This window comes from Schistocerca nitens, chromosome 2, assembly GCF_023898315.1.
Source record: "Schistocerca nitens isolate TAMUIC-IGC-003100 chromosome 2, iqSchNite1.1, whole genome shotgun sequence".
Taxonomy (NCBI): domain Eukaryota; kingdom Metazoa; phylum Arthropoda; class Insecta; order Orthoptera; family Acrididae; genus Schistocerca; species Schistocerca nitens.
The window spans coordinates 835,953,343-835,965,830 of NC_064615.1; the positions used below are offsets into that span (position 1 = coordinate 835,953,343).

The 12,488-nt window shown below is 38.9% G+C and overlaps 1 protein-coding gene across 1 annotated transcript in view; it reads right to left on the reverse strand.

Moving 5' to 3' along the window:
* Positions 1 to 12,488, reverse strand: part of LOC126235376 (uncharacterized protein C18orf63-like) — a 165,470-nt gene that overhangs the window by 74,632 nt on the left and 78,350 nt on the right. The window contains exon 3 of the mRNA XM_049944099.1: positions 5,029 to 5,203. Within this exon, the coding sequence (XP_049800056.1) occupies positions 5,029 to 5,203 (175 nt within the window). The remainder of the gene's footprint in view (positions 1 to 5,028; positions 5,204 to 12,488) is intronic.

The following is a 12,488-nucleotide window of genomic DNA, read 5'->3' on the forward strand; positions in this document are numbered from 1 at the left end:
AACATTATACTATCTTTAACAAATATTAGGGCACCTCCATTCTTTCTTTCACTTCTACACATAATGTCTGCAACAGCATGCAAAGTGAACCAGTAAGCATTAGACATGAAAGGCACCTCATGATAGATCCAAATGAAATATGTGAATTGTACAATAAGCACTTTATTTCTCCTTTTGGTTAACCAATCCCCATTATAGATCTACTGGCTGAGGCACCAAATAATATCACACATGGTGTAGGGCTAGAATTTATGGAGGCATACCCACATGAGATATTTAATGCAACACAAAAGCTAAAGAACAACAAACATTCATCTGAATGGGAAGGTATCTCAAGCGTGGTGTTGTAGAAATGTACCAATAAAATGAAATGATAATTAAATCGACACCTTACCAGCAAACAGGCGTTGACATACAACATTGGGGACATGTTGAAAATGTGTGCCCTGACCGGGACTCAGACCCGGGATCTCCTGCTTACATGGCAGACGCTCTATCCATCTGAGCCACCGCGGGCACAGAGGATAGAGTGCCTGCAGGTATTTATCCCTAGCACGCTCCTCGTGAGATCAACATTCCGAACATGTCCACACCACTACATTTGTAACGCGCCTAATAGACGTTTGCCCATCAAGTCCCGGTCGGGGCACACATTTTCAACATGTCCCCAATGTTGTATATCAACACCTGTTTGCAGCTAGGGTGTCGATTTAATTATCATTTCATTCTAGAGAAGCTGCACGGTCATCAATGGTATTTGTTCTTCTACCTTCATATACCAATAAAATCACTAAACCCTTTACTTATCTTATTAATTACAGTATTAGGGATACATACATGTATACAAGTCCATTACAAACAACTCTGTGCTCCAGGCATCTGCAGCTGTGGTAACGCAGCTTGCAAAAAGAACATATTGTGCAGCTACATGATAATCTTTACTGGAACATGACTGGTTTTGTGGCCAACAGCCAAAGCCAAAGCCAAACCCCTAAGAAGTAAAATCTGAATGATATCCATATGGTGCAGTGGATCCATGTTATGTCATAAGATCATGATAACAAAGTCCTAATAATGACACTCACTAAGCATACAATCCTTTAAGTGACTGTACCTAGATAACACTGCAACCAATCTCACTATTTTATCATTTGTGTTTGTTCCCCAACTGGCACGCAAGAACAGCTTAAGTGTGTGGTGCAGTAAAGTGAACACTTCTATTAAATTCAGCAAGAGTGTTGCTTTTAATTTAACAAAAAAGTTTTCATGTCACACAATATTCGATAAATATCTAGTTATAGGAAACTTGGCTTTGTGTGCAAAAAATATTGTGAATTATAATGCAAGTATTAAAGGAAATGGGCTTCAGGTTGGAGTGAATGCTGAAGTATAACAGACAATATGTGAGTGAGATGCACTGGCTTTACAAACAAAGGAACCAGTAAGTGCTACTGGGTGGTCTGTGGAAATACTTGACAGTCTGTGACAGAGATGCACTGGCTTTACAAGCAAATGGAACCAAAAAGTGATTGTCGGTGGTGTGTGGAAATACTTCCTCAAAATGCTGGCAATGGACAATTCCAGTGTGTTGAGAAAGAGCACTGATTCTCACTGGGCAGACCTGGCTGTGAAAAAATTATCACTGACAGAGAGGACTCATCACTAACTGGCTTGGAAGCTGGGAAAAACATTCTTTCACTACACCTGTGGCTCTGTGAGAAACATAATGGAGGAGCTAACTTTCCTGTAGGTGCGCGACCATTGTGAAGCCAAGACTCCTTTTTGGGGGGGAGGTAGACTGTCTGCGACATGTCATGAGCCATCATCCTGTTGGAGGACAAGCCCATGAAAACACTTGCTGAAGGTGTGTACATGAAAATCCATCCACAAAAACTGGGGGACTTTTGAGAGGTTTCAGAGGAAAGTTGGCATCCTGGAACTAGGAATCAAGATGAGGAGCACTGCCAAGGAGCAATTATCTATTGGCTGGCAGTGATATTTCATTATCCAATGATAAGAGGATGCAGCAACACAGTTTCAGCACTCTGGAAGCACAACAGGGGGAAGACTTGGATCAAAACTAGTGAGCTGTAGTATGAAGATACTACATTTCAGTAGAGTGATGAGATTCAGTAATCACTGTACCATTATTTGGCATGCTCATTAATAGTTGTGGATTGCTGACTTACAGTCATCCAAAGCACTGCACTTTCAGTTATGTGGCACTTGCGACCCGAGAAGAGGAAGCTGCCTACCCCTTGAGGAATGGACAGTAGTGCGCTGGAAAAGGAACAATCATTATCTGACAGGAGCAAAATCAACTTGGTGGTGGATGGCTCTCTTAATCTGTGTGGAGGAAGCAGCAACAGACAACTTGGGTGTGCTGTGGATCTGCATGGGGACAAACGTACAGAGTGCACGTGAACAGTTCCTAGGCCAGACAATGTATTCAGTCAATTGTTTATGAAATGTTATGGTGGCTGTACAGAGTAACAGGTGCTAGCCATCATTTGTATAGTGCTGCTGTAACTGATTTTGACCTTTCTCTTTGACACCTAGTTCATGGTGTCCTTTTAAGATTCTTTCGGGTGTCAGTTATTTTATTGCCACCCCAAGAATTGCTAATTTGAAAACATGGCAGACTTTATTGACACCCATCTATTGCAAGATAGTCAAATGTGGATTTATTCATTTCTATGAAATCAGTTTTAAATTATTTACATTTTATTTTAAATTGTTACATTTCTAAGTGGTTAGTTTTGTTTTCAAACATTGTCTGTTAAATAAAGTTCACAAATGATTCACCAAATGTGACTGGTCACAACTGACCCCAGCCTTTCACTACCTGTCCACATCAACTGTCCTACTAAATAATGGCAAAAATTTGTGGTAACCCTATTGGCCTGTTACGGTTTTATTCGGTGGACATTTTTGGTGGAGACACTGACTGATGAATGAGGCTCCATAATAATTCTTTTGAGAGACTTTGAGCTGTGACTGCGTCTCAAGACTTTGTGGGTAGGACATGGTCTACACTTGGATTTGGCACTGATCTGATTCCTTCATAACTTCAGCCTACTCCTTGTTCTTCTAATTTCCATTCCCTTATTTTCTGGATTTCACTCCAGTTTGATGCTTATTCTCATGAGCATTCAACATTGTTTTCTTTTCTCCCAACTGATGCTGATTGTGGAGTCAGACTTCAATAGTGATCCAAGTTTTGACTCTGCTGTCAATGAGTTATTCTCATGATCACTATCATCCTGTACATACCTCATTTGTTGGGAGCTGCCTTTGTGATTTGGCTGCATACAAAACTTCACTCTTGTGATAGCACCAATCCCTTGTAGGGCAACTACCTGAATGACAAATGTGCCAGCCATATAACCCTTGACATTGACCATAGTGATAATCCTCTTGGTCTTAACAAAGGAAATAGGACATTCAACTGCTGACAACTGTCAAACATCTGCCATGCATTGCCCACTCACAGAGATGCAGGACAAGACAACAGTCCAGAATAGATGTTGCAACAGATCAATGTGCACCAACAGCCAACTCTGCATTGCCAATTGTCAATTCAAGACTTTGGTGGGATCTAACTGACAATTCAGCTCCTCAGCGAAGCCATTTTGTTTTGATTTTACCATCCGTGTTCACCTCTTAATCATTCTGATGTTTCAGCAGAACTGGTGAAGAGGTGACTTACAGTTTAATTAATGTAAATGTCGTGTGACTAGGGCCTCCCATGCAATAGATCGTTCGCTGGGTGCAAGTCTTCCAATTTGACGCCACTTCAGCAACTTGCGTGTCGATGGGGATGAAATGATGATGATTAGGACAAGACAACACCCAGTCCCTGAGCGGAGAAAATCTCCGACCCAGCCAGGAACTGAACCCGGGCCCTTAGGATTGACACTGACCACTCAGCCACCAGGGGCGGACAGATTAATTTATGTGATGTTGAAGCCTGGTATCTAGCAAACAATAAATTACTGAATTTTTCCCTGTATCTCCACTAAAAATTCCTGTTTATCACATTTTAGCTCAATAAATTATTTGTGTTACCACAAGGTATTTTCAAAATGAACAATGAGAAGAAACTGTCAATAGAGAGAAGTGATTCTGTGGCTGCGAGAACTGTGTTTTTTGAAAACAATTCCGGAGATTTTGGATAAGTGAGAATCTTTCATTTATGAACATAAGTCAACCAGGTGAGAATCTTTCACAAAGTCATTGTGATGGAAACTGTGCAATGGGACTGTTGCTACGAAAGTTTCAGTGAGTAAAGCCTCTATTACCACTCAGACAGGCTCATCAGGCATGTTTTCCATTTCTCATGGTTAGATCATACTCAAGGCATCAAAGTAAAAGATTTCTGAGGGACACCATTGTGAAATGTCACACAGTGTTTTAAATAATGGGTTTCAAACAAGTTATTGCCATATCTTCTCTGAAGTTTGAGGAAAAAAGAAATATTAAGGCTTCACTCGTGTTGACAATGAAGTCATTAGACATGGAGCACGAACTTGAACTGGAGAAGGAAGTAGACAGTATATCCTGACAAAGGAACCATCACAGTATTTGCCTTAAGCAATTCAGAGAAGCCACAGAAACTCTAAATCTGGTCAGCCAAATGGAGATCTGAGTCACTGTTTTCCTGAATGTGAGTTTAATGTCTTACTATTGTGCCACCTCGTTTGGTCCCACCTCGTTTGGACAAGATCACAAAACAGCAAGGGCACTATAATTTTTATGTGGGCATACTGCTTGCAAAATGCAGAAAAATTGCATGGTGAGGATTACAGTGAGGAATGTTATGGAGCCTTTCATCATAAATTAAATTATTTATTTAATTGTTTAATTCCACATTTTTAGTTACATGCTTGTGTTCATTGGTACAGGAACACTTTGTTAGAATTTGTCCTCAGGAATATTTATTATGCCATACATTATTCTCAATTTTAAAACAGAAAGGAAGAAGACTAATAAGTTCTTCACAGTCCTTATGACTTTTTGTCTATTTACCTTTAACTGCAACTTCTAATTTTACAGCATTCAAAGGACAAGTGCTCAGCAGAAAATCTCTTCCTTGTACTAAATAAGTGTCAACTTGATTCCAGAGAGGAGCTATGTGAGCAACAAGAGTATACCGAAGACATGCTTCGTATATAGAATTTGAAAGATGGATTGGTCCTTGTTCCTGAAACAATTAACACACATATTTTTAAAATCTACATATAAACATAAAGAACATAAGCTAAGAGCTACAGTGCATATAAGTGATTAACTAAACACACTTATCAGGGCATGTGGCAATGAAAAATTTAAAACTATAATTTTAGTATAGTCTTTGCAAACTAAGTAGTACTACCCCATCACTTTAACTGGTGCAGTCACAGGCTCATTCAGTTAACTTAGTCATTGCTCAATTCCAAGATTATAACATGATCACTAACCACTTTTAAACAAATATCATACACTAACAAAAAAAAAAATAAATAAAAAAAATAAAAAAATAAATAAATAAATAAAAATAAAAAATAAAAAAATAAAATAAAAAAATTGTGTAGAGTAATGAAATATAGGGAATATCTTCATCTAGGTAACATCTGTAAGTATATCTAAAAACAAAGATGATGTGACTTACCAAACGCAAGCGCTGGCAGGTCGATAGACACACAAACATACACACAAAATTCTAGCTTTCGCAACCAACGGTTGCTTTGTCAGGAAAGAGGGAAGGAGAGGGAAAGACTAAAGGATGTGGGTTTTAAGGGAGAGGGTAAGGAGTCATTCCAATCCCGGGAGTGGAAAGACTTACCTTAGGGGAAGAAAAGGACGGGTATACACTCGCAAACACACACATATCCATCCACACATATATGTACATGTGTGGATGTGGATGTGTGGATGGATATGTGTGTGTGTGCGAGTGCAATACTGCAGAATAGACATAATCTTTCAGATGTAGAAGCACACCTACGAACTTTTGTCTATGTCTCACAACTTCTTCTTGGTGCTACAATTTTTTTCTCCATAAGTGTATGTGGATCTGGAGTACACAGTGTACAATTATTCACACATAATAATTTGTGTGCACCACTAGTTATTCATGTTGGTACGGCATTTCCTGATTTATGCATCAAAAATATAAGAAAAAAATAAACATGAGAAATGCATGGAACACAGGTAACAAAATACATTCATGAATTAGCAATGCCTACCTAGTAACATCGGACACCCTCTTAAGCCCTGATGAGGGCAGTGAGATATCATGATATAGACTCCATGAGACACCAAAAGCATTGAGAAACAGTCAAACACGTTAGAGCTCAACTGCTGCCTATGAGCCAAAGAGGCTGGGTGCAAGTACCTACATCTTGCCCATTGTGTCACATGTGTTCACAATATGATTAAAGTCAGATGGTTGGGTGGACCGCAAGAGCACGCTCACAGTTACTGAAGGAAGGAAGGAGGATTAGGGTGGAAGGAAGATTAGGATTTAATGTCCCATCGACATTGAGGTCTTTAGATAGGAAGCACAAGCATTGAGAAACAGTCAAACACGTTAGAGCTCAACTGCTGCCTATGAGCCAAAGAGGCTGGGTGCAAGTACCTACATCTTGCCCATTGTGTCACATGTGTTCTCAATATGATTAAAGTCAGATGGTTGGGTGGACCGCAAGAGCACGCTCACAGTTACTGAAGGAAGGAAGGAGGATTAGGGTGGAAGGAAGATTAGGATTTAATGTCCCATCGACATTGAGGTCTTTAGATAGGAAGCACAAACATTGAGAAACAGTCAAACACATTAGAGCTCAACTGCTGCCTATGAGCCAAAGAGGCTGGGTGCAAGTACCTACATCTTGCCCATTGTGTCACATGTGTTCACAATATGATTAAAGTCAGATGGTTGGGTGGACCGCAAGAGCATGCTCACAGTTACTGAAGGAAGGAAGGAAGATTAGGGTGGAAGGAAGATTAGGATTTAATGTCCCATCGACATTGAGGTCTTTAGATAGGAAGCACAAGCTTGGATTGTTTCAGGGATGGGGAAGCGAATCAACCATCCCTTTTGTAATAAACCATCCAGGCATTTTCCAGGAGTGATTTAGAGAAATAAGACAAAACCTAAACCTGGATGGATGTGAACCATCATGCTCCCAAATGCGAGTTTAGTGTGCTACACAATGACAGTTTTTTCCCCAAACCACTTTGCAAGATGTTTCAGGGGTGCAAACAGATGTGTGTTGGGTAGCTTTGTTTCTACATAAACTGTACCCACACAAAATCCAAATAATGCTTTTCTCACATGACCTTCTGAGAGCCATGGATCGAGGCAATTAGGTGCATGCAGTATTTCTTTGCTTCCAAAAAGCATTTGACTCAGCACCACACCAACACTCATCAATGAGAATACTGTCATATGGAGGTATCAAATGAAGTTTGTTACTGAACTGAGAACTTATTGGCAGAGATTTATCTTTGATGGAAAGACACTGACAGATGTAGAAGCAACTTCAAACATATCCAAGGAAAGTGTGTTTGAGATCCTGGCTTTTCTTTTTTCATATCAATGATGTAACAAATAATTCGTATTAATATAACTTCAGACTTTTCACAGATGGTATAGTGATAATATATAATACAGTAGATGAAAAAGATCAGTCAAATATTAATAATATTTTAGTGTGGTGCATAGACTCAAAACTTCTTTTTAACTGCTCTAAAATGGAAAACTGTGCATTCGACAGAAAGAAAAAAAAATGCAGTGTCATGTGACTACAATATCAATGAGGCACAACTATAATCAGTCGAGTCACTCAAATATGGGTGTGTAATACTTCATGGTGATATGAAATGTAATGATCACATAGGCTCAACCATAGGCAAAGCAGACGGCTGATTCAAGTTCAGTGATAGGATACTGGGAAAATGCTACAAGTCTACGTAGGAGACTGCTTACAAAATAATTGTGTGATGCATGCTAGAATGTTACTTAAATGAGTGGGAGCCATGCCAATGTAGTCAACAAGGGATGCTGAAAGCATACAAAGGACAGCAGGAATAGTCACAGGCTTGTCTGACTCACAAGAGAGCAGTATAGAAATGCTGAAAAGCCTGAACTAGCAGATGCTTGGGGATGGACAATGAAAATCCCCTGAAAGCCTTCTTACAAACTTTCAAAGACTAGTATTCAGTGAGAAATCCAGGAGTATTCTATTCTTGCACCCACACTAATCTTACACCCAAACCTCCAGATCGGTACCAACCGTTGTGTGTTGATAGAGTATCAACCAAAATATCGATTTAGTTCATACTTTTTTTTTAACAGTTTACGTGTGAAATTGTTATATGGGAGAACATTTTTCTGACACGTAAAAGGAGGTTTCAGAGTTTGTAGCAATGTCCTTTTGGCAGTCTGCTTTTGCTTCATTAGCTGAAACTAGCAAACCTATAGAGTACATTTTTATAGATAGGTACATGAACATTGCTGCAAATTCCGAAACGTCCCTTTACATGTCAGAAAAATGTTCTCCCACACAACAGTTTCACATGTAAACTGTTAAAAAAAAAAAAATTCACTATCAGTGGGTTTTCGAACTCGGGACTTTTAGTACAACAATCTCACAGTCTATCAGCACACCTATGACAGATTTGCATGTTAATTGACTTTTACTATACTCCTTAGTTGTGATCTTACTTTTAATTACCATTTACACATGTTCTACTGCATGATAGCACACAGCACACACTAAATCGATGTTTTGGTTAATATTCTATCGACACACACAATGTTTTGTACCGATCTGGGTGTCTGACACCTGGAGGTTTGGTCAGTATCTTATGGTCTGTGGTGAGTAGAGGCATATCTTTAGCTGAAAGTTTCTGCATCCCATAGTGAGGAGATGGTTCTGGATTAATGTCTTCTCACTCCTTGTTGTTTTGTCGAGCACTGAGTTTGGTGTATCAACAGTTACAATCAGTGACTGTCAATGGTAACTTCTGTCACCAACATGTTATTGCCCATGCAGCAGACTCTAGCGATGGTGGTTTTTCCAAAACACAAGAACTCATGACAAACTCTTTGACAAAATGGTATGTACAAAGCCTAATGACTACACTAATTTGGAGACAGAGTGTCTGATGTGTTACTTCATGGCTACCATAAAGTGCATTGATGTCAGTTGACTTACTCCCTTCACATTCAGTTGTCATGACTGCATTCAGTAAAATGGGAACAGAGGCTATGTAATAGCAAAGGGGAGACTTCAGCAATAGGGCACTAGAACTGAAAAAATAATAAATTAAGAAATAAAAATAAAAGCTGCCAGATCTGAAACGAGGACTTAATGTAGACCCCAAAATAATCAATAAGGGCCATGATGTAGCAGCTTGGTCAATTCTACTTCTCTGCATACATTAGAGGGTCAGGCATTATACATCTGCCAAAACTAGTTACTACAAACTTATAGTAATCACATGGTATCTGGTGGTGATCACAAACGGTAAAAACAGCTAGGAGTCTATAAAGGTATATTGGATTGTAGTAACAGTAACATCTCTGTTTCATTTCAGTGCAGCCAGGTAGAAAGTACATTTTCCATACATTATATCTTAAGTACATTGCCCTTTGTGATATTTTAGCAAGGCAGCAATTTACAGTTTTACTCTTTGGATTTGCATTTGCCTTCCTTTCTGCATAGACACAGATAACATAGAGATTAGTTGTGGTTCATTAATCAAATAAACTAGACTGATGAATTTAGCTACTATTTTATGAAAGCACAGTTTAATTAAATACTACTGTGGCATATGAAGTAGTACCCACAATCATACAAGAATGTACTGAATGCATGTTCGAAGTTAGAATCAGCAGTGGTCAAAAATAACTGAAGAACAAGGTACAACATGCTCTCTTTCATCATTTAACAGTAACTACTAATCCTTTACAAATGTACGTTTGCAGAGCTAACTGACAAACAGTGATGGAAGATCAGAGAAAAATTACTTGTTTCATCTCTTTTATGTGATGTCCAAAAAGACAAAATATTAATCATTATCAATTTACGGCTTTTGGACTTTATAAAAATCTTTTTATCGAGGCACGAGAAATGATGACTGTGACAGGATTGGAACTCCATCTCCAGAGGACCTACAGTCTATAATTTAATATTATTGTAAATTCAGTTATCTATCTTATACACATCTTCATTGTGGAACAAATAACTAATACTTTTCCTTGTGAGTTTTCTTACATGTACAATGTGGTGCCAGAAGGATCTGGGATATAAAAACCAAAATGGAAATGACCATAAATGGAAACCTATTCATTTGGATTCGATGTGCAAATTGATGAAGATTTTTCTCATTTTTCTAAATTTCACCACAGCAAATTCTGCACTGAGTACAACCAGTACACATTCTTTTCTAGCTATATTAATATCTGGAAATAACTATGATGTGCTGAATCTTAGCTTCAGTAGTACTTTGGACCTTTTCTGTGAGTTTAAGTAAATACTTTAGTGTATGCAGCATGTATGTAGCATTGTTGCCCATAGTGCTACAAGGTAGTTTTTCTAAATTTGATCTGCCATTTCTGCATGCAACAAATATTTAGGACCAGCCCTCTTGATTTTGGCTTCACCAATTACCTTAAATGCCTGAGAATAATTATTTTCGGTAATATTGTGGTTCAATGAAATTTTCAGTTTTTGCAATGGATTCATGTAGTCACTGTGGCTCTAGGTTGAATGACATGGGTTCACCAGCTTCCAAAACTGAAGCTATGACAGTAAGCATTACTGTACAAATCACTGAACAAAAAATGACTGATAGATTAATAAAATTAGAGTCCATTGTAAGTGTCATGACTTGTACGAGTCAAGAATAGTCTCATACGAGTGCTAGTCAAGAATGGACTCGTATGAGTGCTGAACACTTTCTTCCCAGTGACGAAATAGACAGAGTTGACTCCACTGCATAAAAGTTAGTGCAATAGATTTTACTGTCGAAGAACAGGCCTGCACTGCAGATAAGGTAAATTCAACAGGTTCTATTGGCAAAGACGAGACTCGAATTGTGACAAAAATTAATTCAGTAAAATCTACTGGTGAAAAGGTCAGCATGATAGAATCCAAAATAAAAAATGTTGATCAGGTCATAGCTGAGCAAAGCTGCTTAGCTAATAAGCAGACCAAAATCTAAGCAGCTGCTGAAGTTTATTTGACCACACAATATTGCAATCACATTAGACTGGCTTATTGAGGGAAAGCTTGGTGAGCATGTTTCTTCAATGCAAACGCAAATGCCTCACTGAATTGTGGTAAATCAGTGTTTGTGGTTTAGTTACTGTAACAGATATTGTGTTATAAGTAGTTTTCCTTTAAAGATAAGTAACCCTATATGTTATCCACATTTATTCTAAATTAAGCCAGTTTTGAGTTTTCTAACAATTTTAATTAAGCTTAAAATGCTTTAAGAAAGTAGTAATTTTTAGCATAGGTTTTTGTGTTGCCTTAATAGAAAGTTAGTTTTATGTACTTGCTTCAGTTCTTATAGGGATTTAGCAACTTTTTAGCTCAATATATTAAAAGATAGCAGGTGGGCTTAATTTATTTGTTCACTGTCCTGTAATACACTGCACCAGCCAAAATGCAGCCCCACGGTGAATGCTGTTCTTGAACATGGGATGAGTTGGTTGACATTTGTAAGAAGCTGAAAATTGTCCTGACTAAGGTCAAATGATTGGCAGCTGCTGTGAATTGGTGTGTTGAAAGAGATCCTGAGTCATGTACATATGACACCGGCACCAAAGGTACCTCAATTACTACCCTCTCCTGTTGATCCTGTCTCCTCTGCAGAAAGTACAGAATCTGTCATTTGTCATCCAATTGACTGCAAGTGGCATGTCAATGGTAGATCCAGGTGTCTTGTACAGGGTGGATGGGGACCAGGGAGGACCCAGTGTGTTGTATTGATCCCCTAACCAACAAGTTTCAGGTGTTGTCTTTCACTGAAACTGAGCCAGTGGGACTCATTTCATCTGTTTTGGGGAAACCAGTTCTGTCTGGTGTCAAGAGGAGGTAAATGCAAAAGGGATGGGTCTATTAATCACTGGCAATTCAAATGTATTTTGAATGATAGTGCCCTTCAGGAAAATGGCAGTAAGGAACATAAGAGGCCACCAAATGCTCTCAGTGTGTATGCCTGGGGACCTGAGAGGCTATACCAGTAGCCACTGAGGGAACAGGGTGCTACCAACTGCAGATTGTGATGCCTATGTCTGGGCTCCGAGGTCATACCTGGATCATTACAGCAACTGGATGGTTGAGAAGACCAGCCTTATGCTTGGAGTTTCAATGAAGCTCACAATTTGCAGCACTGTTCCCAGAACTGATTGTGACTCTTTGGTTCTAAGTCGAGTGGAAGGACTGAACCACAGACTTTGAAGGTTCTGTGACACACTAGGCTCCAACTTCATG